The sequence below is a fragment of the Agelaius phoeniceus genome, chromosome 22 (assembly GCF_051311805.1).
Source record: "Agelaius phoeniceus isolate bAgePho1 chromosome 22, bAgePho1.hap1, whole genome shotgun sequence".
Taxonomy (NCBI): domain Eukaryota; kingdom Metazoa; phylum Chordata; class Aves; order Passeriformes; family Icteridae; genus Agelaius; species Agelaius phoeniceus.
Window position 1 is genome coordinate 911,168 of NC_135286.1, and position 26,551 is coordinate 937,718.

A 26,551-nucleotide genomic window follows, 5' to 3' on the forward strand; every position below is an offset into this window, starting at 1 on the left:
GAGGGAAAACAGGTGAATTCCTCACCTTTGGAGTGTTCTCCCTGGATGTTAACACTGATGGGACTTAGTAGCACGTAGCAAAAAAGCCTCATTGTGCCAGCTAAATTAACTCCTAAATTGCTGCTTGAGCTGTTGCCCTGTTTGGAAAAAGTTCAACAGGTTTGGCTCTGTGGATTACCCGTGGGTTCATGGGATTGCCGGAAAAAGGACCTGGATGTGCCCATGGCTGTGCCCGTGGCTGTGGCTGTGACCACAGCTCTGGCTCTGGCTCTGGCTGTGTCCACAGACACTCTGAGCTCAGCCCATGTGAGCCGGACTCCGTTTGGCTCCTGCCACAGCCCAGATAAGGAGCTGCTCCCTGCTCACACCTCTCAGCCCTTTTATCTCTCACTGAGCTCCCATTGCTGGCCTCCACAGCTCCTCTGCTGCTGGTGTGAGGGCGCAGGGACAGTCCCACAGGGCACAGGGACAGTCCCACAGGGCGCAGGGACAGTCCCACAGGGCACAGGGACAGTCCCACAGGGCGCAGGGACCAGAGGAATCTCTCCTGAGCTGCTGCTCCATGTAGTGCACGATGCCTTCCCGCTACCTCAGCTTCCGCTGCAGCGTGCCCTGGCTGATCCTTCTGCTGCAGGCTCTGCTTCTCCTCCGCTCCTTCTTTGGCTTCCCAGGTGTCAGTGACACCTACTCCTTATCCAACTCCTACCCAGGTAAGCCTGGCACCCCCCTGGGGAACAGGGGGCACCCCTGTTCCCTGCACAGAAGGGTCTGGTGGTGAGGAGCAGAATGGTTTTATTGCTCTTTGAACTTTCCAGGAGTGCTGGGAGTTTCTTTATGTCACAGGTGTGATGGGGATCCAAGACTAAATTGTAATTTTGGTCAGTTTTCTGTTGGGGTTTTCACCTCTCAGCCCCCATCCTGATCCATTTGCACACGCTGATCCGTTCAGATCAGTGTGTAAAAATAAATTCAGCATTGAGGGTATTTTTTCTCTGATTATACATGGGGAAGAAAGCTCTGGAATTCTTTGCAAGCTCTAAACAATAGTGGCACCTAAATTCTTATCTGAAGGCTTCTTAGTTCGTTGTAATTTTTAATTGTTTTTTTTTTTTTTTTTTAAACCAGAAATCTGTATTAATAATTTCACCACTGTCTTGTTCTTTTCTGTCTTGCAGAATTCCAAGATGTCAACCACATGGTGATTTTTGGATTTGGCTTCTTCCTGATGGTTCTGAGAAGATATGGCTTTAGCAGCACCGGGTTCAACTTCCTGCTCGTTGTTCTTGGTGTCCAGTGCTCTGTGCTGGCAGAAGATTTATTAGTTTTCTTTAGGGGAGAGCAAAATGAACTTGGTTTGGAAAGGTAATGAGTTCATGTTAGAGCTGGGCTGGTGCAGAACTGCTGATTGCTCCCTGTGGGGCCCTGGTAGGGATGGGCAGAGTCACATTTGCAGGCCTTTTAGAGGGCTTTTGGTTTTTAAGTGCATTGCTCTGTGTAATTCCTTTTTATTGGCCCTGGTGTCACCCTGAGACTGAGCTGTTGTTCTTTCCTCTCTTTCTTGCAGTCTAGCGAGGGCTTTTGTGAGTGTGACTGCTGTGGTCATCTCCACTGGGGCTGTGCTGGGCAGGGCCAATCCTGTGCAGTTAATTGTGATGACCCTGGTGGAATTAACCTTCTTCTCTGTGAGCAGATACATCAACGAGGCATTCCTGGAGGTACCCTGGTGGGATTTGCAGAAACATGGGGGGAAATGTCGCTGGGGCTTTGGAGCAAAGGCTCTGTGGGCCTGGCTCAGCCCACGATAAGCTGTGGATGTTGTGTTGGGGCAGGTCCCAGAGCACCTCACTGGGCTGCACGTGTACCTCTTTGGAGCCTACTTTGGCCTGGCACTGGCCTCCTGCTTCCCTGAGCCTCCCCCAGGGCTGGACAAGAACAGGAGCACCCCGAAGTCAGAGCTGTTCTCAGTGCTGGGTGAGTCCTGCCTGCTATGCCCCAGCTGCACGAGGGTGGGCTTGGGGGGTTTAAATGCAAAATGCAGCTCTGCATGCAGCCAAGCACAGGAACTGCTGCTGCTTGTGACAGTGGCCCCTTTCCTGCCTGGCCCAGAGGCCACTCCTGCCACAGCTGGGGCTCAGTTTGCTTTGTCACCTCAGCATAAAGGCTGCTCCAGCTCTTTCTCCAGGTTCAGCACTCCCTTTCCTGGCCAGGTTGTCCCCTTGGCTTGTGGTGAGGGGCTGTGTGCCAGAGCTGAGCTCATAACTTGTGTTTCAGCAGGGCTCAGGCTGTTGGTCCAGGTGGTGCACAGAGATAGAAAAGGGCAGTCCCTGCTGGTAAGGGAAATAAGGAGATAAAGCCTGGTGAAGGGTGGGGAGTGTGATACAGGCAGGCCCACCAGAGAGGAGCTGGGGAGGGACAGGCTCAGTGCCTGGGACTTTCATTCCTTTTCTTAGGGGAGCAATTTGGTGTCTTCATTATCACAGTAGTGCAACTGCCACCAGCTGAGCCCAGAGCTTCCTGCAGGGGTCCACAGAGTCTCATTCTCAGTCAGTTTTTGCTCAGTTTGGGGAATACAAAATTTAAATGCTGCTCTTTTGTGTCCCTTGGGTTCTTGTTTGCTGTTTATTTCCAGAGCTGAGCAGATCCTCATGAGAATGCTGCAGAGGATTTTGTATCTGTATTTATGACTGACTGACTGCCTGATCAATGGGAATAGGATGAATCATCTCACAAGCCCTCAGTGCCACCTTAAGTTTAGAGTTGCTGAAAGGGCCTCTCCTGTCTGAGGCAGGGTTATCTGTGCCTTGGTGCACTGAAATCATGGATAGTAGCAATGGAAACTGGATGTGTGCCTCATAGTGACAATGCCTGTGTCACCTGTTAGGGGTCTTGGACAAGAGCACATCAAATGTCACTGTCAGGTGCATTGCACCAGGGTGTGGCACCTCTGAGGGGTGGGGAACACAGCATCGGTGATGGGAACAAAGCACAGCAGTGGGAATGCCAAAGGAGCTGAGCTTGTGTTTGTGCTGGAGTCTGTGCACAGCCAGGGCCACAGGGCCGGGTGGGACCAGCCCGAGGTGCTCTGAGGTCCCTGTGTCCGTGTGTCCCTGTGTCCGTCTGTCCCTCTGCCGGCTGGAATCGGGTGTGTGCAGCGCTGCCCCAGGCAGGTGAGGAGCGGTGCCTCCTGCCAGGCAGGGCCCTTGCTCCAGGAGCCTGGGCTGCCCAAACGCTGCCCATGAGGAGCAGAAGGAGCTGTTCGCATTCCTGCCAGAGGAGGTGTGACACTGCCAGCTCCTCCGGGAGCGACCTTAGAGCAGCTCTGCTTGGGAAAGGTTTGGGAATTACAGGGGATGCACACACTGTGGGCTGCAGCCCTCCAGAGACAGGCAGTGGTGGTGCCCTGTGCTTCAGAGCAGCTCTGAGGGGCTCTTTCCTTGTCCCCAAGGCACGGTGTTTGTCTGGGTGTTCTGGCCGAGCTTCAATTCTATCCTGCCTTCCTTCAAGATGCAAGCAGTGCTCAACACTTACTTGGCCCTCGCAGTGAGTGCTGTGGCTGCCTTCATGTTGTCTGCTCTGACCTCCAAGGATGGCAAATTCAGAATGGTAAGGATGAGGGAAAACCCTGCCTGGGGTTTTTCTCTTCAAAGAGACTTTGTGGTACTCTCAGGAAGTGAAACCTTGTCCAGGGTCTGACAGTCACAGACTCACTGAGGGGTTTGGATGGGAAGGGGCATCAAAGATCACCTCATCCCACCCCTGCCATGGCAGGGACACCTCCCACTGTCCCAGGCTGCTCCCAGCCCTGCCAACCTGGCCTTGGGCACTGCCAGGGACCCAGGGGCAGCCCCAGCTGCTCTGGGCACCTGTGCCAGGGCCTGCCCACCCTCCCAGGGAACAATTCCCTCCCAACCTTGCATCTGCACCTTCCCCTTTCAGTGCAGAGGCACTGCCCTCTGTTGTATCCCTGCCAGCCCTCTAAGGAGTCGCTGTGGTTGCTCTCCCAGGCTCAGATCCGCAGTGCAGTGCTGGCTGGAGGGGTCACTGTCAGCTACACCGCCGAGCGCATCCACCAGCCCTGGATTGCCATGCTGCTGGGGCTGCTGGCCAGTGCCACCGCCGTCCTGGGGTCCCACTGTGTCCAGGTAAGGCTCAGTCCCCTGAATGCTTCTTGGATAAGCTGTGGCAGGCTTTTCTGCAGTGCAGGATACCCCAAGGGAAGCCTCTTTTCCAAACTAGGAAACCTGAGGTGTTTTGAGCAGAGTGCAGCATTGCAGCTCCTGAGAGCAAATTCATCCTCTGGGTCTGCAACAGCTGATCTGCAATTACCAGCTTGTGTTTCTGGGTGTAATCAAACCTTTTCTTCTTCCCAGAGGTGCTTTAATCCTGCCTTGAAGCTTCAGGATACTTCTGGAGTTCATTTCACTTTTGGTTTGCCTGCTGTGCTTGGAGCTGTGGCCGCTGTTGTTCTCAGAGTTGTGGAAGATGGGATTGACACACGATGGAATGAATTATCCAGGTACATAAATTCTTGCATTAAATAATGAAGATAAATCATCCTCACTGCAGTGTGCCCTGAGAAGAGTTGTTGGACATCCAGAGAGCCTGAATGTCATCACAGATACATTGTTTTATATCAGGTAACCCCTGATAACCCTGAAGTCAAAAAACAAAACCAAAATAAGTCATTAAAAAGGAATATGAGATTTGAGCAGACTTTAGGTCCTGTTTTCTGTCTCCCTTTTTGCTTATGTTAAATACAGCAGGCACAGGAGATGAAGGCTGGGCATGTGCCTCCCTGCAAGGCTCACTTGAGGGTTTGGGATGTTTTGAGGAGCTCAGGAGGGAGGGAGAAATGAGGGCCTGACACTTCTCATCATGTTCTTAATGAAACATTTAAAGAAGTTTTAATACCAAAAGGATGGACAAAATAAATCTTCTGAAGTCTGCATTAGGCTTTGGTAGGTTCCTAAAACATCTCACTGCAGCTGCAGATTTGAGAATTACGGCTTCTGTGAGAGATTTTGATAGCTGCAGATTCATCCACACTGGTAATGTTAAATAAAAGGTGAAACACATTTTTTGCTTTTCAGACTGGGTTATGATGCCTTTGTTTATATTGGTGCCTTCTGCCAGACCATCTGCACTGCCTTGATAACAGGACTGATTACAGGTCAGTACTGAAACATCCCAGGATCCCTTCATTTCCTTGGAGCAGCTCTGGATGAGTCATCTGTGGGACAAGTGAGTGCCAGGGGCTCTCCCCAGCCACAGCTGTTTTGCACAGAAATAACCCAGCAGCACCATTCTTTCAGTGCTGAAATTCTATTTTAACCAAGGTTTAACAGCTGCCTTCAACTGCAGACAGGAGAGGTGAGAAGATGAAAATACTTCCACTTTTGGGTCTTGTCTTATTGACAGAAGATGCCCCAATCTGGGGCTTGTCACTTTTTAGGCCATTTGGAGCAAATGTGCAAAGTTTCAACAACGTCAGGAGCTGCCTCAGCCCAGCTGCAGCCCTTTGATCAACCTTGATTTGGGATTTTTGGGACTTTTTGCTGCTTTGGGAGCAGCAGCCCTCACGTGGCTCCCGTGGGATGCTCTGGTTTGTGGCAGCTGCTGCTTTTCCCCAGCCCCTCAGGGCAACAGAGAAATGGCCAGTGAAAATTGCTGGGAAACACAACCTACAGTGATTTTAGAGTGTTTTAATTTATTTAAACCTCACACCCTACAGTGATTTTGGGCTGTTTTAATTTATTTAAACCTCACACCCTACAGTGATTTTGGGCTGTTTTAATTTATTTAAACCTCACACCCTACAGTGATTTTTGGAGTGTTTTAATTTATTTAAACCTTTGCATTACTTTAAGTGTAATGAAGAAGGAGCAGATCTTTAGAAAACATCCAGCTGAAATGACCAAACTTTCAGTGTTTAACCAACTGTTCAAAAATCCAGAGGTTCCCACCAGAGATCCCAAAACAGCAGTGCTGATAAGGCAGATTGTGTTTAATACACAGGCACTCCTCATGCTAGAAACTCATCATCATTTTGATGTATTTTCATAATCTAGCAGCTGTTTAACGGGGCTTTACCTAAAGCAATTCATTTTTAGTATCCCTTGATCCTGACAAGCCTCTTTTTGTATTTAAGGCCAGCTTGAGTCAGGGGGGCTCTGCTGGAGGATTTAGGATCTGAATTTGTGTTTTGATTTGTTACATTGGGATAAATGTTGCCAAGAAACTCCTGTTCCACACAATCCTCCCCTTGCCCTGCTGTTTGTGTTTATTTTGGATCTCTCTCTTTTTACCAACAGGTTTGATCCTAAACATCAAACTGCTGAAAGCTGTGCATGTCTCCAAGTACTTTGATGACCAGTTTTACTGGGAGGTGAGTGTCAAAATGATTTCAGATTCTCTCTGGGGGTTATTTAGTTCATTCAGCACCTTGATGAAGAACTCCGGGTATTTTAATTAAAAATATGGGGAATAAAGAGTTATTCCTTTTCCCAGCACATTTTGATGCACAAACAGTCCTTGGGCACCCTTAGGTGCTGATGTGAGGCTGTATCTGAATTACAGGATTAACAAATGGGTGAAAATAAGCTTTTAATCAGCTCTTCCATTGGTTTTGGGGGTTTTCCTGTGATGATTTGATATGTTCTGATACAATAATGTTTGTGTTCACAGTTTCCCCACTTGTCTGTTGGATTTTGAGTGGAGGATCCCAGCTGACAGACAGGACCAAGATAAGATTTTCCTCTTTATCACCAGAAAAACTGAACAGCTGTGATGGGTTCAAAGAGCACTGAAATACCAATTCTCAGGCCCACAGAAACCACCCCAATGGACACTCAAAAATGCAACTGTTCCAGTTATTCTTGAAAGATACAGAGTGTGAATTCACAGATGCAAACTTGAGGTGCATTCAGCTTTTCTGCTTTGTTGGCCTTACCTTAAAACATTTTTGTAAGATATGATTCATGGCTTCTCAATCCAAATGCTTGGAACCATTAAACTATTTTTAACTCCCGAGTTTACCAGGCAGAATGATGGATTTGGAAGTGTCATTTCTCAAGGAGCACTTCTTACCTAGCAAAGCACTCAAGTCTTTGAGCTGAATTGATTCTGCTGAAGGCCTTGACAAGCCAGGATTGGATGAGTGAGCTGGAGCAGGGCCAGAACTCCTGGAAAAACCTGGATAGTGGGAGGTTCTGCTGGCCAAATTCAGCTGTGGGTGGTGTTCCTGAAAGCCCTGGGTGTAAAACACAGACAGAGCTCAGAGCAGCTCGGGGGGACAGCGCAGGGCAGGGGTCTCAGTGCTGCCAGCAGCCATTGTGGAGAGCAGGACTGTGGGGACAGGGCATCCTCTGCCAGCCAACCCTGCTTTGAAGTGCACTGGTGATTTAAGTGGATCCTCAGTGGTTCTTTCTCTCAGAAATAGCTGGTGTAGAAGATCTTTGAGCAGTGCTTACCTAATAAAGAGTGAAAATGAACTGTGGCTGTTTCCCTTCCTGCAGCAGCCTGGGAGCAGTGAGGGAGGGAGCTGGTGACAGGGGCTGAGCCCTTTGCTGGGGCTCCCTGCCTCATCCACTCCCTGCTGCCTCAGCAGATCCCTGGGAATGCTCCCAGGTCTCCTTGTTCCCAGCTCCCAGAGGGCCAGCAGGAGTTCAGCAGCTGCCCAAAGCTTCTACACACAGCTGGGAGCTGGTACTTCCCAGCCAGCTCCTCTTTATCACCACAGGATAAAGGGAACACTCAGGGATGGAGGGGAAAGAAAAATCCCAAAGCACCGCAGTTCTGAATGACACAAGAAAAGCCACACACCAGAAAGTTTTGAAATGGAAGAAATGGTTATATTGCCCAGATATAGGAAATATTTAATAAATATCTGTTAAAAGGTTGTTTAAATGCATTTTTAATAAGTCTAGGAGTGTAAATAACATCATAGAAAGAGCTGGTTAAATACATCCATATTCCACTCTCCTTTTATTTGTAACAAACATCATTTTAGAAAAGTGACTCCACTGTTGTTTGTAGGAATTTTACATTTCTCAAAAACACCACAACACTGAAGTGGACGTACAAGAGTAAAAAAAATAACCAGAGTAGAGCTGGATTTAGTGCTTTCAGCTTTCCTTGATTTCTCCTCAGCCACGATGGAAGGTTTTACAAAATGGTTTTACAAAACTTTGGGGGTGCAGGTAAAGCCCAGGGCACTCCAGGGGCTTCACTGCCACAGATCCTCTGTGCGCCCAAACTTGAACACCAGGCCCCTGTGGGAACACAAAGGGACACCACAAATCCAGCCCCTCCTGTTCAAAACACAAGGATTCAAGGGGGATTTGCTAATGCAGCTCCTGTGCAGGCACATCCCAGTTTATTCACACAGGTGTGCTTACAAAACAGGACTTGAGCACCAACCAGGTCACAGCAACTTTCAGGGGTTTATCATTAAAATTAAATGGGAAACAAATAAAAGAGGTCAGTCTTACCCAAAAAAGATGAATGCATTCTGGAAAAACACTGCTATTCCTGGATACACCACTGGTTTTTCTAAGAGGAAAACAAAAAATCTCCATAAATTTTTTTGAAGTAATTTTCAGGCATATCCCAATTCTGACATGTCATTTCCCTTGGGCTGATTCAGCAGAGAGGCTTTGGGAGCAATCTGCAGGAGCTCACTCAGTAATTTGTATTCTGGGAATAAGCCTTCACCCAGGGAATGATTCCCTTAAAACTGCAGCACTTTAATTATATCCATGGAGCTCCCAGCTGGGTTTGTAGAGGAAGTTTGTACTTAGATCAAATCCATCCCAATATCAGTAACAATATGGGAAAGGGGAGTGTAGGGCAAGATATTCAAACTGGGCCTGCCTAGAAACCCTCTGAACACCAGTTCTAAAAATCCAGAAATCATTTAAAACACCTTAAACTCCCCAAACCAGGCTCAGCTCTTACCTTTAACCACGTAGCCCCCAAAGAGGATCCACATGGAGGCAATGAGGGAGCCAAAAGCCATCATGAAGCCAATGAAGAGCCAGATGCGAGCCCCTGCAAGGGGATGGGGATGTGCTGTTATGTATAATGTATTGTACAAATTACATCACATAATATATATAATATAAATATAAATTGTAAAACAATTTTATAAATTATTTTCTATATTACATTTTAAAATGCTATATTAACACTATACTGAAAAATACAAAAAAATACACAAACAAAAAGCTAGAAGATATTAACAAAAACTCGTGGCTCTCTTTCCAGTCTGACACAGCTTAGCCCCTGATTAATAAAAACAATATAATAAATAATAAATATATAATAATATATATTATACATATAATATATATAATAAATCTATAATCATATATAATCAATATAACCCCTGATAAATAAAAACAATTTACAATAAAACAATCACCTGTTAAATTAACAATCTCCAAAACAACAAAACACGAGAAAACCAAATAAGATAATTATTGTTTTCATTTTTCTCTGAAGCTTCTCAGCTTCCCAGAAAAAAAAAATCCCCCCAAAAATAAATTTTTTTTTTCAGAAAATATAAAATGAACAGAATGAACAGGGACCCCCAGCCCTGGTACCTGTCTGGCCCAGGCAGCCCTCGCTGTAGCTGTCCCCCCGCACCTGCCCGTTGGACACGGCGTTGATCCTGGGCAAAAGGGGACAAAAGTGACATTAAAAATCTCCCTGTCACTCTCACTGCCCTGCTGGGGTGGGGCCTTGTGTGCAAAGTGCACATCACGAGGCTGTCACCCTGATTTTTGGAGATTTTCTAAGCCTTCTGATGTTTACATTCTTGGGATGAACTTTCTCACACACTTTATGTAAATAATTTATTGGTTTGCATTCTTTCTCAGAGAAGGAGAAATTTGATGGAGTGTTGGCTTGTCCAGTGTCATTGGAGAAAATAATTTATAAATATAATTTATAAATAATTTATAAATACGCTTTAAAAATTATTAAATATACTATTTAAATATACTATTAAAATAATTTATAAATATACTATTTTATGACTTTTAAAGTTTTACAACTTTTTCATGCTCACATGAGGAATGCAATGGTGGCTATCACCCCACAGGCATGGTAGGAATGGTTGAAGTCTTCCACCTGAGGGTATTTCACAGCAGCATCGATGATGATCCACCAGCCTGTGAAAAACTGGGGGGGAAAAGAGCTTAAAATGCAGACAAAGCTTCAAATACAGAGCTTAAAATGCAGATGGAGCTTCAAATACAGAGCTTAAAATGCAGATAGAGGTTCAAATATAGAGTTTAAAATGCAGATAGAGGTTCAAATACAGAGCTCAAAACACAGACACAGTCTTTGCTCAGCCTGTGAGATGGCTCTAGAAAAACATCAATATTTGAACAGCCTGACAGCCTCCAACCCAGACTAAACCGTGACACCATCGGTTTGGGATCAAGCCGTCTGCAAGGGCAGGGATTTGCCCACTCCAGCGGTTATTGTCACATCGTGAAAAATGTGAAAAACGGTGAAATTTCAAAAACGGACGGAGGAAACCAGGCTGGATTTAGTCAGTAACTCTGCTGCTACACACAGGGACAATGTATCCCTGTTCTTCCTTTCCCTGGAACCGCTAAGGCTGGAACAGCTTCTAAAATCATCGATTCCAACCCACCGTGGTTAAACCGTGTCCCCAAATGCCACATCCCGGTATTTTTTAACCATTCCCAGGGACAGCGACTCCAGCACTGGCCTGACCACCCTTCCGTGCAGAAATTTCCCCTTTTACCCAACTGGCACAACTCGAGGCCGTTCCCTCCCATCCTTCCGCTCGTAACGCGGGACAAGAGGCTCCCGAACCACTCCTGATTTTTATCTCGGGACAGAAACCCCCAAAGGAGCCCAAAGCAGGGCGGGGCCGTACCAGCACCCCCGCGGCCACCGAGGCGATGGTGTTGCGCTTCTCGCCCCAGTCCACGCACTCCGAGCAGCGCAGGCTCTCCAGGAATCCGGACATGGCTCCGCGACTGCGGGAGGAAACGGCGGCTCCGTCCGCGCAGGAACCGGGGCGCGGCACCCCCGAGCCCGGGGACCGCCCGAGCACCGGGCATCGCCACCGGCGGATCCCACCGGGGCACCCCCGATGCGCGCACCCCGCGCGGCCACGGGGCGCGCACCGCGCATCTCCCGCACCCCAATCCCTCCATCCCTCCCGCATCCTCCGCACCCCGGTCACTGCACCCCGCGCATCCCCCGCACCCCAATCCCTGCATTCCGCGCACCTCAATCCCCGCGCCCCGCGCATTCCCGTCCCTGCACCCCGCGCATCCCCGCATGCCCCGCACCCCAATCCCTACACTCCGCTCATCCCCCGCACCCCAATCCCTGCACCCCGCGCATCCCCCGCACTCCAATCCCTGCACCCCGCGCACCCCGGTCCCCGCACCCCGCGCGCTTCCCGCGCATCCCCCGCACCGTGCGCGCCCCCGGCCCCGCGCGCTCCCCGCGCATCCCTCGCTCACCGTCACGGGACGCGGCGGCGGCGGCCGCGCGCAGGCGCAGCGCGCGCGCGCAGGGGCGGCGAGGGGCGGGGCCGCCGCTCGTGGGGCGGGGCGCGGGGCGGGGCCGGCGCGTGCGCCGCGAGCGCGGTTGCGTAACGGGAGGGACGTTCTGGAAGGTTCTGGGGCCGCCTTCAGTCGCTGGCGGGCGGCGGCAACGGGCAGAGGCTGCTCCGGTTCTGTCGCTCCTCTGTCGCGCTTCTATCGCCGATCGCGGCTGGCGCAGCGGGCCCGGCGCTATGGGGGTGACTCACGAAGCGGGGCTCTCCCCTCAGGACCCGTGCGGGGGCAGCCCGGCGGGCTGGAGCCGGTGAGGCAGCAGGCCGGGGCACGGCCGGGGGCAGGAGGCGGGAGCGGCCGATCGCGGTGGCCGCTGCGGGGTGAGGGCTGTGGATCGCTCACGGGTGGATTTTTATGGGTTTTTATTTGTTTTATTCCAGGAGCGCGCAGGTGCCTCAGGGGAACCAGCGCGGGGCGTGCCCGGCAGCGCCCAGCGGTGAGTGCGGGACCGGGAGGGACCGGGAGGGCTCGGGGGGTCCGGACCGGGCGGGACACGGGACGGGACGGGGGGGTAGCGATGGCAGCCGGGGATTTCTCTTATTACCGTCCCGGCAGTGTGACCTTGGCCCTGGCCTAGAGGTGAAATAGTGAAACTTTACGTGGAGTAGTAGCGAGAGAAGTGCGTCTGACAGCTCTCCCGCAAGTTATATTTTAAATAGATTTCAGTGCGGGGGTTGGATTTGTTGCCTAACCTCGCTTTGCACCGAGCGCTAAATAGAAATTCCGTGTCAGAGCGAGCTTCCCTTAACTGTAAACTGGTTACGTAACTCTGGGCTTAAGTCTTGTGATAAGATCCTTACCCCGAGTAACCTTTGTAGCCATAAAATGGCTGCCACTCCAGGGACAGCCATTTTAATTATTAATATAAGAATTACTGCGTCCTGTGCGAGTCACGGCCACTGAATCATCACCCGGCTTTGCACGGAGCGTTTTTAACAGCAGCTTGTTGCGCACACTGCTGGGATGTGTGGGCCTGTGTGCCAGGAGCTTTAAAACAAAATACAGGCAAGATCTTAGCTGCTTTATACTTACAAGATAGTTTTATTTCCCCTCGTTGGAGTAAAAACCTGCGTGGAATTGTAGCTGAAAGCTCCTCACTTTGTAGTTAGCTGCAGGCAAATTGTTATTTTGTATCATAGATGTGTCATAGAGGGTGATGAAATAGCTTGAAAATCCTTTTCAAGAGTAGCAAGATTTTCCTCCTTTTTAAAGTAGAAAAGGTACTGCAAAAGGAATTACACTTAAAACCCACACAGACGTACTTTTCTCCAGAATTCCACACAGAACCAGCCACTCATGGTTTAAACTGAAGCCTTTCTTTTTTCACACAACTTCGCGTTTCAGTTTTGTGGCTGAGCGCAGGAGAGGGAAGTGCCGAGCTGAGCTGTCCCTGGAAGCCGGCCGGGGCTTGTTGTGGTGTTTAATCATCCCCGGTCTCTGCGTGTCGCCGCGTTTGTTGTTGCTGAGGAAGTGCCCTGGTGCCGCAACTGACCTTGCCTCTCTCCCTTCAGGAACAGAGACGGGGCACTGCCGAGCCGCAGCCAGGCCCGAGGCCGAGGCTGACAGCGCCCAGAAGGGCAGCGCGGGGCAGACGGCGGACATGGCGGAGTTCATGGACGACCTGAGGCTGGGCTCTCCCGAGCACCGGGGCTCTCCCGAGCACCGGGGCTCCCCGGGCCGCTCCCGGCGGAGCTGCTCCGCCTCCAGCCGCTCCTCCAGCCGCTCCTCGCGCAGCTCCAGCTCCAGCAGCTCCTCGGGCCGCTCCTCGCGCAGCTGGAGCCGCTCCCGCTCGCGTTCCCGTTCCCGGCGGCGCCGCTCCCGCCGCTCCCGGCGCCGCTCCCGCTCCTACTCGCGCAGCCGCTCGCGCTCCCGCGGCTCCCGGCGCTACCGCGGCCGCTACCGGCCCCGCCGCTACCGGCACCGCTACGGCCGGCGCCGCTCCCGCTCCTGGTCCCGCGGCAGGGCCTGCTACCGCCGCTCCTACTCGCGCAGCCGCTCCCGCTCCCGCGGCCGCCGCTACTACGGCTTCGGCAGAACCGTGTACCCCGAGGCCTACCGGGGCTGGAGGAGCCGCTCCCGCACGCGCTCCCGGAGCCACTCCCCGCTGCACCTGAGCGAGAAAGGTACCGGGGAGGGTCTGGGGCAGACACTGCCGGCAGGGGGTGTTGGGGCCACACAGATTGCCTGTCCTCTGCTTGCTTGGTTTGTAATGCCCGAGTGAAGGAAACCTCAGCGTGCTTGGACAAACGTGTTAAAAACTGCATTACAAATGCAATAAAAATTGTTCCTGAGAGGATTAATTGGCACAGGGGACAGGCTGTGATGGGATCAGGCCCAGCTGATGATTGCATGGATGTAAAACCTGCAGGATTTAGGCTTTAGGTACACGTGCATTTTAATGTGACACAAAGCACTTTTTTTTTTTTATTCCTCCCTCTTGTAGACAAGAGGGAACTCCTGGAAATTGCAAAAGCCAATGCTGCCAAAGCTCTGGGAACAGACAACATTGTCCTGCCAGCCAGCCTGAAGATCTCTGCTCCTGCCAAGGAGATCAAAAGTGAGAAGCAGGAGCGTGAGGAAGGCACGGAGTCAGCTGAGGTAAGTATGGAGTGTTCTCCCTGACAAGGTAAACACCTCTCAGACTTGTCTGCATGGCTGTGCTGTAGTTCACCCGTGGAGGTTGTGCTTATGAGCTCAAACTCTTGAACTAAGATTTCTCCAGAGGCCTCGAGGCTCTGCCTTAAGCTGGAAGCACAGAGAGCCCTCTCAGAGGTGCTTGATCCCTGAGTGTCCAGTAGGGACAGCTGGGGAAGAGGAGACTTGTTCCTTTGACTTGTTCTCCTCATGGGACAATTCCCATGAATTCCACTGGTTTATGCCTTTCTGACCTAAAACCAGGAGTCTCCTTGCCAAACCTAGTGAATAGCCTGAGGTTTTTGGGGTTTTTTTGTTTTTGTTTTTTTTTTTTTTTTTAAGGTTAAATCTTTCTGCATTTTTTAACTGTTAAAAGCTTTTCATGTGCAACAAACTGTTTCCCAGAAATTCCATACCCAAGCACACAATGCATTTTACATACTTTATTTCTGTCTTATAGAAATCATGACTATGGTTCCAGACATGAGGAAGAAAATCTGGTGGTAATTAAGGGACTTTGTGGGCTGTAGCTGCTGTGAATTGAAGGGAGGGAGAAACTGGAGCAGCTTAAAGTGAATTTTAGTTTGGTTCTGTCGTGGTGTGTTCCCCTGAGTCACAGTAAATACAAACCTGCAGCCACCGCCTGGCTCAGGTGCTGCTCTTGCAAAGGGAAGTGAATTTGCTGAGGGTTTGACACAAATGCTGCAGGCATCCCTTTCATAAACATATGCAATATATTCCAGATGTTGAGAGAGTACAGAAGAAGAGGCCTGCATCCCTTGCAGATAAGTTGGTTGTTGTTCTCCAGAGGATGGGTGTGCAGAGCTGCTGTCCCTGCTCTGCTGGGCCCTGAGCCCTCTCTGGGCTGAACGGGGCTGGAGCTGCCTCCATTGCCCCAGCAAGGGGCACAGCTGCACCCTGGGCTCAGCCCTGCTGTGCTGTAGCTTTACAGCCACTGTAGATGAGATATCAACCACTCCACAGAAAGCTCTGCTTGCCCTGGGTCAGGGATCCCCTCCTAAGCTGTGTCTGCTCTTCTTTAGCAACCTGGGAGTGCAGCTGAGGACGAGAGCAAGGCTGGCATGGAGAGAGCAACCATCCAGAGGAGCATTTCCTTCAGCCCTAATGTGAGTGATGCAGCCCCAGCTCGGGCTTCTCCCAAACAATCATAATTTATTGTCTGCTGATGATTTCCCTGCAGGAGTTGGTAGAGAACCCTGAATACACCTCAGTGGTGTGTGTTTGAAATGAGTGTTTACCCTCAACCCAAACAATTCAAAAGTAGAACTAGTTTAAACCACAGCTTATCTCAGGTTACATGTTCCAGTAATGCAAACACAGGATTCAGGGATTTCTCCTGTGTTAAGTGCATGTGATTGATACCAGTGTAGGCATCAGGAATTCCAGGGGCTGGAGAGAAAACATTGTATGATTTATAAGAGCAGCACAGATAAACCCCTTGGGTTTAGCACCTTTTCTTACAGGAAATCTCTTTTTTTCCCCCAGAACACAATGGCCAAGCCTGCCCTGCAGAAGCCAGTGAGCCACACTGTGGTTAAGGAGCCCATGGTTTCTCCAGCCAGGGAGGATGACAGGAAGGGAAGCCCCTATGGGCAGTGGGTTCCTGTCAAGAAGGAGGAGAAGAAAACATTCCTGAACTTCTCACCCAAAAGCTCCCTGTTCCGGGCACGCTGAGGGGAGCCCCTGCCTCTGCAGCACTTGGACCCTCAGCACTGGGGGACGCTCATGAGGGCTGGAAGACTTGTTAATACTGAGTATTTATTTTGAGGTCTTAATTTTTGGAATCTTAGGTTTCTCTTTCAGATAGAGAGCACACAGATCCAGAAGCCACAGATGGGCATCTTGTGTATATTTGTAAATATTTTATATTGCTTTATTGGACTAGAACTTGCAGGTGGGTAACTTTTTCTAAACCATAGTTGAGTAGCTGTCCTTTGCACACCTGGATTTACCTTGTGTAACTGTTTACTTCAAGTGAATAAAGTTTAGTTTTGCACTGGATGTGTCAGGTGTTAGGCCTGAGTTCATGTGGTTATTTCTGGGTTTCCTTTGCACTCCAGCTCCTCTCTCAAGGTGCATCACAGAAGAGCTGTTGCATCATTCCCAGAGTGGATCCTGCCTTGATCTTCCTTCCCTGGGTCCCCTCTGGAAGTGGGGATTGTGTAGGATTTTGGCTGCCTGCCACAGCAATGGCTCCAGTGCAGGCTTGTATTTATTTGGTTTAAGATCAGCCTCCCTGTGAGGCAGGCAGGGAAAGGGCAGGAGGGGTCCAGGCCTCTGCTCCAGGAGAAAGGAGTTCAGGAACACAAGGAGCTCTTGCATGGACTGGGAGTAACTGGTTAAACTTGGCTTTTGTATAAATAAATTATTAATAAAATAAACTGATTTGGACTGCTCATGTCTGAAAGCTTCTTTAATTAACCCTGGAATGGGTGGGAGGATTCTGTGTCTATCCTGTCCCTGTGGCTGAGGCTGCACAGCTGCACTGGCAAGGGAAATCCCACCCTGGAATTGCTGAGGGCCAGGGGAGCTGCCTTTCCCTGGGACTGTCACTGCTGCTCATCCTGCTGGCACACAAACCTGAGGAAATCAACTCCCACATTAGACCAAAGAGTTTATTTAGAGCATGAAAGGCAGAACCTGGCTACTCCTGCAGCCAAAGCTATTTACAGCTGAATTCTGCACATTGTTCAGCACAGCAAACTCCACTGAGCTGAGAGAGCAACAGCTACAATCGACTTTTGATACAATTGAAAATAGAAACGGCAACGGAGGAGCCAGGAGTGAGCTGGGCCTGGCTCACACAGGCCAGGCTCTGAGCTGAGCTGTGCCAGGCCAGGCTCACACAGGCCAGGCTCTGAGCTGAGCCAGGCCAGGCTCTGAGCTGAGCTGAGCCAGGCAGGCTCACACAGGCCAGGCTCTGAGCTGAGCTGTGCCAGGCAGGCTCACACAGGCCAGGCTCTGAGCTGAGCTGTGCCAGGCCAGGCTCACACAGGCCAGGCTCTGAGCTGAGCTGTGCCAGGCAGGCTCACACAGGCCAGGCTCTGAGCTGAGCTGAGCCAGGCCAGGCTCTGAGCTGAGCTGTGCCAGGCAGGCTCACACAGGCCAGGCTCTGAGCTGAGCTGAGCCAGGCCAGGCTCTGAGCTGAGCTGAGCCAGGCAGGCTCACACGGCCGTGCCCCTCTCCAGGTTCTGTTTGATCTCAGCTGTGTATTTCCCATAGAACCTCTCTGCCTTCTGGTTGAACTTGGCGTTCCTCTCGTTGATGTAGTCGATGTCAGCGTCATCGTTGTAGGGCCGCCTCCTGCTGTACTTCTCCCTCTTCTCGATCCTGTGGGGCACAGGGGCTGAGCCTGGGCCTGCAGCACCCCCTGCCCTGCCCTGCCCTGTCCCCCCCTGTACTCACTGCTTCTCCAGGTCTGCCACCATCCTGTCCACGCCCTCCTTGGAGGGCACGTGGGTGCCGTGCAGGAGGCTGTCCGAGGTGGGGTACAGGGCCTCCCCGCTGTGGGGAGCACAGTTACACACCTGGCACTGCTGAGGCTCCTGGAATCCCAGCAGGGACCTCACAGCCCAGCCAGTGCCCCCCTACATCCCAAACTGCTCCATGCCCTGTCCCACCTGGCCTTGGGCACTGCCAGGGATGCAGGGGCAGCCACAGCTCTCTGGGAAATCTCTACCAGGCCCTCAACACCTTCACAGGGAAGTCTCTTCCCAATATCCAACCTCAATCTCCCCTCTTTAACTCTGAACCCTCACCCTTCTCCTGTCCATGTCCTCGTGGCTTCCCTGCTTTTGCCCGAGCTCCCCTGTCACACCTCACTCAGCTGTAGCACTCCCAGACTCAGGTGACAAATGTCAGCATTAAACCCAACAGAGAGACCAGCAGGTGCCTCTGGAAGATACAGAACCCCCCAGAAATGCCAAATCTGTCTGAGCACAAACTGGGCAGGTCTCAGTCCTTAAAGCAAGCTTAAAAACCCCAAACCCTGCTCCAGGAAGTGCCTGATTACAAACTTGAACCCAGTGACCTCACTGGGTGAACAACTCCTCCAGCTCAGCAGTGCTCGGCTGGGAGAAATGAACCTCATTAATTACCCCACACCCCTCGTGAAGCAGGGGTGAGATTACAGAACAGGCAGGAGGGAGTTCAGGGTGTGCTGAGCCCTCAGAGATGCCACAGGGACTGACAGCAGGACTCACTGCTGCTCCTTGAGCTTCTCGTACTGCTCCAGGTCGGGCTTGATCTGCCGGGTCAGCCGCTGGTACTGGCGCAGCTGCGCCGCCGCGTAGTCTGGGTTAAAAAGGACAGAATTTGTTGGCTTTTACAGCAGTGTTTTACACATTTTATAGCATTTGTAATGTATTCTGTAGGTTTTTTTATATATATTATAGCATTTTTATGTATTTTATAGCATTATTGTATGCACTTTACACAATTTTAAATATATTTTATCCAAATTTTAATATATTTTATCACATTGGCTTTCACAAGTTATTACTGACCACAAAGATTCTGCTATAGAAAAATTTGTAATCTCTTTTACCTGCTTATTGTATAGTGTAATCTGTCATTTTATATATAAATAGCATTGTTTTATGTATTTTATAGCATTTTAAATATATTTTATACAATTTTCAATATCACCTGAGAAGCCCAGGTCGGGATTTTTCTTCTTCTTCTTCCTCTCCCACCTCTCGGCGTCCTCGGCGCTGACCTCCAGCAGCTTCACCCGCTCGTAGTCCTCACCCCTGGCTGCACATTCCTGAGAGAGCAGATTTGCTAATCCCAGCTCTGCACAGCCCAGTCCAGCCTTGCTAATCCCAGCTCTGCACAGCCCAGCCCAGCTTTGCTAATCCCAGCTCACACCCCGGGCTCTGGGGGAGTTCTTTACCTTCTTCTTCTCCTGCACCTGCAGCTCCCACTCCAGCCGAGCCTTTTTAGCTTCCCAGTTCGGGGGCAGCTTCAGCCTCTTGTCCTCCTCCACCACCTCCTGGCTGTTCAGCTTGCAGGCCTCGTACTGGAACCAAACAGGGCAAAACTCCAGCACACAGAGAGAGAGAACAAATCCGAGGGGAATAATCCCCAAACTGAACAACCCCGAACCCCGGGAGACCGAACCCACCCCGAACAACCTCAGAGCAATCAGGGCTGGAAGGGATGCCTGGAGATCGCCCAGCCCGACCCCCAGAGCCAGCCAGGCAGTGTTTGGGCCCGGTTCTGGTGCCGTACCCGCTTCATGTGGAGCTCCCGGAACCGGCGCAGCCGCTCCTCCCGCCTCTGCTCCGCCGCCGCCGCCGCGGCCGGGCCGGGCTCTGCCTGCTCCTCCTCCTCTTCCTCCTCGCTCTGCAACGAGCTGCACTCAGCCAGGAGCCCCGGGAAGAGCCGGGACCCCCGTCCCACCCGGTCCCGTCCCCGCCTCACCCCAACATCGGCCTCGGGCACCCCCAGGCTGCTGAGGGCCGACACCGCCGCCGCCATCGCGCCCCGCCGGCACTTCCGCCTTCCGCCGCTTCCGGTGCTCCCGGCACTTCCGGCTTCCGGCGCGTCCTGCAGGGCGCCCCCCAGCGGGCGGGAGGTGCTATCGCCGCTGCTGGATTCCGGAATTCTCCCAAAATGCGCAAAATCCCTCAGGAGACCCAAAACGGGGCAACGTTACAGGAAAAAAAAAAAAAAAAAAAGTTTTGTTGCAATTTCTGAGCGAAGCAAGTCCAGATTTCCGTGGAGCAGGGTTTGCAGCGGAGCCGTGGCCGCCCAGCAGAGGGAGACAAAGCCCCGGCCATGAGGCGGCCCTGCCTGGCCTGTGCCCCTCAGCTGCGCTTCCCTCCTCTGCCAAGGGATTAAAAACACCCCAGAACTCCTCTGCCCTCTTAGCTCTGCTTCCCTCCAATTAAAAACACCCCAGAACTCCTCTGCCCCCTCAGCTCTGCTCCTCTCCTCTTTTAGAGGGATTAAAATCACCCAGAACTCCTCTGCCCCCTCAGCTCCGCTTCCCTGGGTTTAAAAACACCCCAGGACAGCCCCACCCTTGGGGTCTCCCCCAAACAATTAACCCCGATATGAAAATGGGCCAAAACTTATGAAAAGTGAAAACTCTGACTCAGATCCATCTTGGGTGTAGCCATGGCCAGGCTCTTGCCCTGCCCCAGGTGCATCCTGCGAAGGATTCTTAATAAATACATTTAAATATTTTTAATAAACCCCTACTTTACTCCTTTAATTCTGTCCAGCCCCTGTCCCGGGTGTTCTCTCCAGTCATCACTGCTGAGGGTGCCCAGCCTGGCCTGGCCCAGCAGGGAATTGTCCCAGATTCCCAAATCCCAGAGCTCCTGCAGGGCTGGCAGCGAGCACAGGCAGGGCTGCTCTGGCTGGCACTGACATTTATTTTATTTTTAGATTTCAGAGTGTTTGTGTTTCTCACAGCTGCCTCCATTGTCTCCTCCAGCTCTGCCTCCCCTGCAGGGCCGAAATGAAATGAAAAATTCTAGTTCCATGTAGAACAGGGGCTGGAGCTCGGAGGAACTGACTCATCTCGGGTGGATTTGGGCCCCTCAAAGGGGAACATCCTGGCCAGGCTGGGGAGCAGCATCCCTTATCTGCCCCCGAGCTCTTATCAGGGATCTCAGGGTGCAGCAGGGGGAAAGGAGAGGCCTGGGAGGTTCCCGGAAAAATAATGGGAAAATAATGGAAAAATAATGGAAAAATAATGGAAAAATAATGGAAAAATAATGGAAAAATAATGGAAAAATAATGGAAAAGTAATGGTGACAGTGTGCCAGAGGTCATAGAGCCTGGGACCCCAGAATAGTGACCCCCCGCCCAGGGGACAGGGATATGGAGGGGCTGGGTGTGCAGTGCTGTGATTTAGGCGTGTAATTTCATGTTTTGGCTGTGCAGTTCCAGGGTTTGAGTGTGCAATTCCAATTTCATGGTTTGGGTGTGTAATTCCATATTTTGGGTGTGCAATTGCATGGTTTGGGTGTGCAATTCCATGGTTTGGGTGTGCAATTCCACGGTTTGGGTGTGCAATGCTACAGTCCAGACCTGCAGTGCCACAACTTGGACCTGCACCACAGTGGGTCACACTTGTGTCCCCACACTCTGTGATGGTCACTCTGGTGTCCCTGAGCTCTGGTGGTCACTCCCCTGTCCCCACAGCTCCGTGATGGTCACTCCCCTGTCCCCACACTCTGTGATGGTCACTCCCCTGTCCCCACAGCTCCATGATGGTCACTCCCGTGTCCCCACACTCTGTGATGGTCACTCCCGTGTCCCCACAGCTCCGTGATGGTCACTCCCGTGTCCCCGCAGGTCCCTCCTGCCCCGGTGCCCAGCCCAGCCCTTCCTGCCGCTGTCCCCTCCCGGTGTCCCCGGTGCCACCAGCCCGTGCCACGTGTCCCTCGCGTGTGAGCCCCGGCCCAGCCCCGCAGCTGCGGGAGCCGCCGGCGTTTCCTGCCCGAGCGAGCTCCGAGTGCTCCGCAGCTGCTGCCCCGGCCCGGGCGTGCTCCGAGCGCGGCGGCTGCGGAAGGAAGGAGCCCTGGCGAGCAGGGGATGCAGGCGGGGCTGCAGGCGGAGCTGCAGGGCTGCAGGGATGCAGGCAGGGATGCAGGGATGCAGGGAGGGATGCAGGGATGCAGGGAGAGGTGCAGGGATGCAGGGATGCAGGGAGAGGTGCAGGGATGCAGGCAGAGGTGCAGGGATGCAGGGAGAGCTGCAGGGATGCAGGGAGAGCTGCAGGGATGCAGGCATGCTCACCAGCCCTCATTAGCAGTGACAACAGGGCACCGATGTCCCCAGCCAGGTGGGGACCCTGCCACGCCTTGGGTGTTTTGGGGGCACTCCTCTCTTTTAGTTTAAAACTCCCCCCCTTTGGAACCCCCATTTCCCCCAGCTGGGGATCCAGACCTGGGGCAAATCTCCCTTGGGGCAGTGCCAGGGGTTCCCTCAGGGCTGGGGGCCCTGGGCTGGCTCCAGTGGGATACTGGGATCAGCCTCCCCAGACAGCCCTTGGCAAGCACCAGCACTGACCCGAGTCAAGAAAAATAAAACCGGGCCTGGAACTTGCACAGGACCCAATCAAACTTGTAATAATAACATTAATCCAGCAAAAGGGGGGATCTGGACTGTGGGGAAATTAATTAGGGACAGAACTTATTGTGTGGGGTCATTAAGCAGGGGGAAATTTGGAGAGAGTTTGGTTTTTAGGTAGAAGAGAAGCTGGGTCTGTGTCAGGCCGGTTCCTCTCCATCACAGGCTCCTGTTTGTGTCCTCTTGGGTTGCAATTACAATCTTTCAGATCAGACACAAAATCATTGGGCTGGAGAGCCAGAAGTACCTGGCTAATGGGATTAACAGAAATTAACCTGGTTACGTGGGGACTCCATCGAAAATGAGAAAGTGCTGATGGCCAAAATCAATTCCTCCCCAGCCAAATGACTGCAGGCCCGGCTTAGGGTTTCAGTTTAATGCTCAGCCCTCCAACAATGAGCAGGGTGGGATTGAATTAGGTCCTGATCGTGGAGTTCAAATGATGGCAGTGGTTTGTCTTTAATGCCAGCAGAGAGCCAGGGGGAAAAATGGGAAATCCTCCCTGCTTTCCCTGGAATCGCAGGGAGGGTCCTGCTGGGTGTCCCTGTGGTGGGCAAAGGGGGAAATCCTCCTTGTTTGCCCTCTGGAATCACAGGGAGGGTCCTGCTGGGTGTCCCTGGTGCTCTCAGGAGGAGCTGCCTTGCCCAAGGCCCCCCTGCCCATGCTCCAGCCCAGGATCAGAGCTGGAATTGGGGCAGTGGGCTGGGGACAGTGGGGTGGGATGGATTGGGATCCTCAGTGGGGTGGGGACAGTGGGGTGGGATGGATTGGGATCCTCAGTGGGGTGGGACAGTGGGGTGGGATGGATTGGGATCCAACAGTGGGCTGGGGGAATGGGGTGGTTTGGGATCCACAGCAGGCTGGGGGAGCAGGATGGCACAGTTTGGGATCCACAGTGGGCTGGGATGGTTTGGGATCCACAGCAGGATTGCAGTTTGGGATCCAAGCAGGATCCACAGCAGGATTGCACAGTTTGGGATCCAGAGCAGGATTGCACAGTTTGGGATCCACAGCAGGATGCACAGTTTGGGATCCACAGCAGGATTTCTCAGTTTGGGATCCAGAGCAGGATTTCTCAGTTTGGGACCCACAGCAGGATTGTCCGGTTTGGGGTCCAGAACAGGATTGCAGTTTGGGACCCAGAGCCCCTCGGGCCGATGAGCCCCAGCTCCCCAGGCAGGGCCGCTCCTTTGGGAGCCTCTCGGAGCCCGCGGCGGGGGCGGCTCCGGTCTCGTCCTTTCCCCTAAAAGCCGGAACCCGGCGGGGTTTCCTGGCTGAGAGCAGCGCGGTCGTTCCGGTGCATGGGAAATGAGGCAGATTTGGGGTTTTACCGCACGAACCTCCCCGTGCCCGTGTCCCCGCGGGGACACCCGGCCGATGTCCCCGTATGGGGAGGTGCCAGCCCGGCTGTGCCTCGCCCCGCTGGGATGGGGGAGCGCCCCAAACCTGCGGGGATGGAGAATCGGGCGTGGCCACGCGACAAGTGACAATTCATCAATGTCCCCAACGCGGGGAGGTGGCCCTGGGGTCCTGCCGGCGCTGCTGAGGGGAAGGAGGAGACCGGAGGGAGCTGGGAGAGGGACAGGGACAATCGCGGTGATGCTGGAAGGAATCCCAGCGCCTCGGGAGAGCCGGGAGGGTGCCCTGGGCGCTCAGGATTTGCTCAGGATTTGCTCAGGATTTGCTCCTGTCCCTGCCGTGGACACCCGGCGGGAGCACCCCCAGGACGGAGCCATCCCTGGAGGGCAGCAGCTCCTCCGGGGGCCCGGGGAGGGAGGATCACGTCACGTTTCCCCCGGATCAATGAAGATTTTGGTTCGGGAGTTATTAGCCCGGTGTCATAAACTATCTGAAAACCACAAAAGTAAAATAATAAATCTCCCTGTTTGCCTCCTGCGCGGGGTTTTTAAGTAGCCGAGTCCCTCCAGGCAGCGGTTCGATATCGCAGCGGACACAAATCACCGAGACAGAGCCGGATTTTGGGGAATAGCGGTCGGGCTTTGCTGTTTTCCAGCACTCGGCCATGGCCGGGGAAGCTCCCCCGGGCTCCTTGGGCAGGGCCGGGCGGGGGAAAAGGGGAAGGGGGCGCTGAGGGGGCTCCGGGATGTGTCCCTGACCCACAGCGGCGCAGTTTGGGTGCCGGGGATGTGTCCCTGACCCACAGCGGGGCAGTTTGGGTGCCGGGGATGTGTCCCTGACCCACAGCGGGGCAGTTTGGGTGCCGGGGATGTGTCCCTGACCCACAGCGGGGCAGTTTGGGTGCCAGGGATGTGTCCCTGACCCACAGCGGGGCAGTTTGGGTGCCAGGGATGTGTCCCTGACCCACAGCGGGGCAGTTTGGGTGCCGGGGATGTGTCCCTGACCCACAGCGGGGCAGTTCGGGGGGTGTCTGGCATGGGAAACACACCCCAGGCATCATTAAAGGATTAAAATGAGGCTGGTGCTGGTATGGGGTACAGGGGATCCATAGGGCAGGATCTATGGGGTACAGGAGATCCATCGGGCAGGATCTATGGGGTACAGGAGATCCATCGGGCAGGATCTATGGGGCAGAAAGGATCTATGGGGTACAGGGGATCCATAGGGCAGGATCTATGGGGCAGAAGGACTCTATGGGGCAGCATTTCAGGTTTTTCCCAGCCTGCCTCGGGCTCTCGTGGGTTGCCATCCCAGCGGGCTCCCCCTCGAAACCCACCAGAATCAACCTCTCAAAGGGAAAAATAACCCCGACAAAGCAAACCCCGATAAAATAACCCCGACCTAATAAACCCCGACCAAGGCGATTCCGGGCCGGGCGGGTTCCCTGTGCCGGGAACGGCTCCAGCAGCCGAGGGAACCTTCCCCGGGAGGGAACCGGGGCTCGGCGAGCCCGGCCGCGCCCCGGGGCTGCGGTAATTAGCGCCGGGCGTTAATGAGAGCGGCTCGCAGGGCAGGGACGGGGCTGCGCTGTCCCCTCTGCAGGGACACGGTGGCGCAGGGACCGTGGGGCGCATCCCGGCCCCGGGGAGGCTCCGACCCCTCGGGACGCCCCGAGCCCGCCCCACACGCGGCCCCTCTCTCTTGGCAGCGCCGGGAGCGGCGCTTCCCGTCCGGACACCTGGGACTGGGAACCCCCACGCTGTTCAAAGGGACGGAGCCTCCTCCCTGTCCCGCTCCCTCCGTGCCACCCCCGGCTCGGGGTTCACAGGCCGGGGAAGCGGGAGGAGGCTCCGGGAGCGCAGATCGCGCTCGCCATGCGCTCCCCAGCCGCCGGAGCAGGATGCTGGCCCCGGCTTCGTGCCTCACACACCATTCCCCAGCGCGGGGAGGGCTCTTTGTGGCTCTGCAGCGCGATGGAAACAGGTGCAGCTTCCTGGGTTTCTGCTGAGGCCCGATTTTGGCTCCTAAAGTGTTAAGTGAGTGCTAAGCCCCATAAAATTACCCTTTCAGCTACTATTTCTGCACAAAAGGCTCTCTGCGAAGAGATATGCCAAAGCATCTGATGAAGTAATATGTCTATTCTCATTTGTGACATTTATTATTAACAGGGAAAAGGAAAAAAAAAAAAAAACACGAAACCAACAAATCCCAGTCAGAAAGAACTCTTAATTGAAGCACCATTGTGCCGTGGTAACTGCTATTAAATTAATCTGCTGCATTCCTTTCCACCCACACACTTTAAAACTTCCTGGTTATAATTAGAACCATCTAAAACCAATTTGACACTCCTCGGATGATGCAGTTCAGCTGCTTAATATGGTGAGACTTTGGTGAAAGGAGCGGAGCAGGGCTGCGAGCAAGCTGGGGCTGCTGCTCCTGCCCGGGGATCTCAGTTCCAGGGGGAATTCGAGTTTAGCTCTGCTCCGAGGCTGCTCCGTCCCGCCCGTCCCACGGGAGACGCTCCTGCCCCGAGCCTCCCTCACCCAGAGCCCCCCCGGCTGCCGGGCAGGCGATTTTGGGAGGTTCGTGTTTTGTTTGGGGAGCCCCTCGAGCTCTGCCGTCCTTTGTGGCAGCTGGGGAAGGCACCGCAGGCAATAATTCCCCGATGGAGAAGCGTCGGTGCGGTCCGGTGTGGGGAAAAGGCACCGAGAGCGGGGCTGAGGGGGGATTTTTTGGGAATGGGGGAATTGAGAGGTGCGGGGATGCTGCCCAGCCCTGCACCAGCACTGCCAGCCTCGGGGTGAGGAAATCTTTGAGGATGCTCATCCAGGGCTGGGTTTGGG

At 53.1% G+C, this 26,551-nt stretch overlaps 4 protein-coding genes across 10 annotated transcripts; 2 read left to right on the forward strand and 2 right to left on the reverse strand.

The window, feature by feature from the left end:
- Window positions 1-416: 416 nt before the first annotated feature.
- On the forward strand, window positions 417-7,490 carry LOC129129976 (RH-like protein). Its single transcript, XM_054648131.2, has 10 exons — window positions 417-710; window positions 1,176-1,362; window positions 1,565-1,715; window positions 1,830-1,971; window positions 3,446-3,603; window positions 4,005-4,142; window positions 4,371-4,516; window positions 5,091-5,170; window positions 6,312-6,385; window positions 6,685-7,490. The coding sequence occupies exons 1-10, from the start codon at window positions 575-577 to the stop codon at window positions 6,709-6,711; spliced, it is 1,239 nt and encodes a 412-aa protein (XP_054504106.2). The 5' UTR covers window positions 417-574; the 3' UTR covers window positions 6,712-7,490.
- A 338-nt stretch (window positions 7,491-7,828) lies between these two features.
- On the reverse strand, window positions 7,829-11,629 carry TMEM50A (transmembrane protein 50A). Of its 4 annotated transcripts, none has more exons than XM_054648138.2 (7): window positions 11,511-11,629; window positions 10,913-11,015; window positions 10,070-10,182; window positions 9,603-9,670; window positions 8,956-9,048; window positions 8,490-8,550; window positions 7,829-8,270 (listed from the first exon to the last, which is right to left on the reverse strand). In XM_054648138.2, exons 2-7 carry the CDS (start codon window positions 11,003-11,005, stop codon window positions 8,225-8,227), a joined length of 474 nt encoding a protein of 157 aa, XP_054504113.1. In that variant the 5' UTR covers window positions 11,006-11,015; window positions 11,511-11,629; the 3' UTR covers window positions 7,829-8,224. The 4 variants fall into 4 exon arrangements, with proteins under 4 accessions (XP_054504113.1, XP_054504112.1, XP_077045634.1 ...); XM_054648137.2 differs by having other exon boundaries at window positions 11,464-11,528; XM_077189519.1 differs by lacking the exon at window positions 11,511-11,629 and adding an exon at window positions 11,480-11,500.
- Window positions 11,630-11,638: 9 nt separating this feature from the next.
- RSRP1 (arginine and serine rich protein 1) lies at window positions 11,639-16,262 on the forward strand. Of its 2 annotated transcripts, XM_054648132.2 has the most exons (6): window positions 11,644-11,856; window positions 11,987-12,042; window positions 13,118-13,729; window positions 14,050-14,204; window positions 15,284-15,367; window positions 15,747-16,262. In XM_054648132.2, the coding sequence occupies exons 1-6, from the start codon at window positions 11,786-11,788 to the stop codon at window positions 15,933-15,935; spliced, it is 1,167 nt and encodes a 388-aa protein (XP_054504107.2). In that variant the 5' UTR covers window positions 11,644-11,785; the 3' UTR covers window positions 15,936-16,262. The 2 variants fall into 2 exon arrangements, with proteins under 2 accessions (XP_054504109.2, XP_054504107.2); XM_054648134.2 differs by lacking the exon at window positions 15,284-15,367 and having other exon boundaries at window positions 11,639-11,856.
- Window positions 16,263-16,862: 600 nt separating this feature from the next.
- Window positions 16,863-19,810, reverse strand: SYF2 (SYF2 pre-mRNA splicing factor). 3 transcript variants are annotated; one of them, XM_077189518.1, is made up of 8 exons: window positions 19,686-19,810; window positions 19,494-19,607; window positions 19,156-19,281; window positions 18,909-19,026; window positions 18,464-18,554; window positions 17,667-17,765; window positions 17,401-17,591; window positions 16,863-17,269 (listed from the first exon to the last, which is right to left on the reverse strand). In XM_077189518.1, the coding sequence occupies exons 1-7, from the start codon at window positions 19,740-19,742 to the stop codon at window positions 17,426-17,428; spliced, it is 771 nt and encodes a 256-aa protein (XP_077045633.1). In that variant the 5' UTR covers window positions 19,743-19,810; the 3' UTR covers window positions 16,863-17,269; window positions 17,401-17,425. The 3 variants fall into 3 exon arrangements, with proteins under 3 accessions (XP_077045633.1, XP_077045632.1, XP_054504111.1); XM_077189517.1 differs by having other exon boundaries at window positions 16,863-17,256; window positions 17,393-17,591; XM_054648136.2 differs by having other exon boundaries at window positions 16,863-17,591.
- Window positions 19,811-26,551: the final 6,741 nt, after the last annotated feature.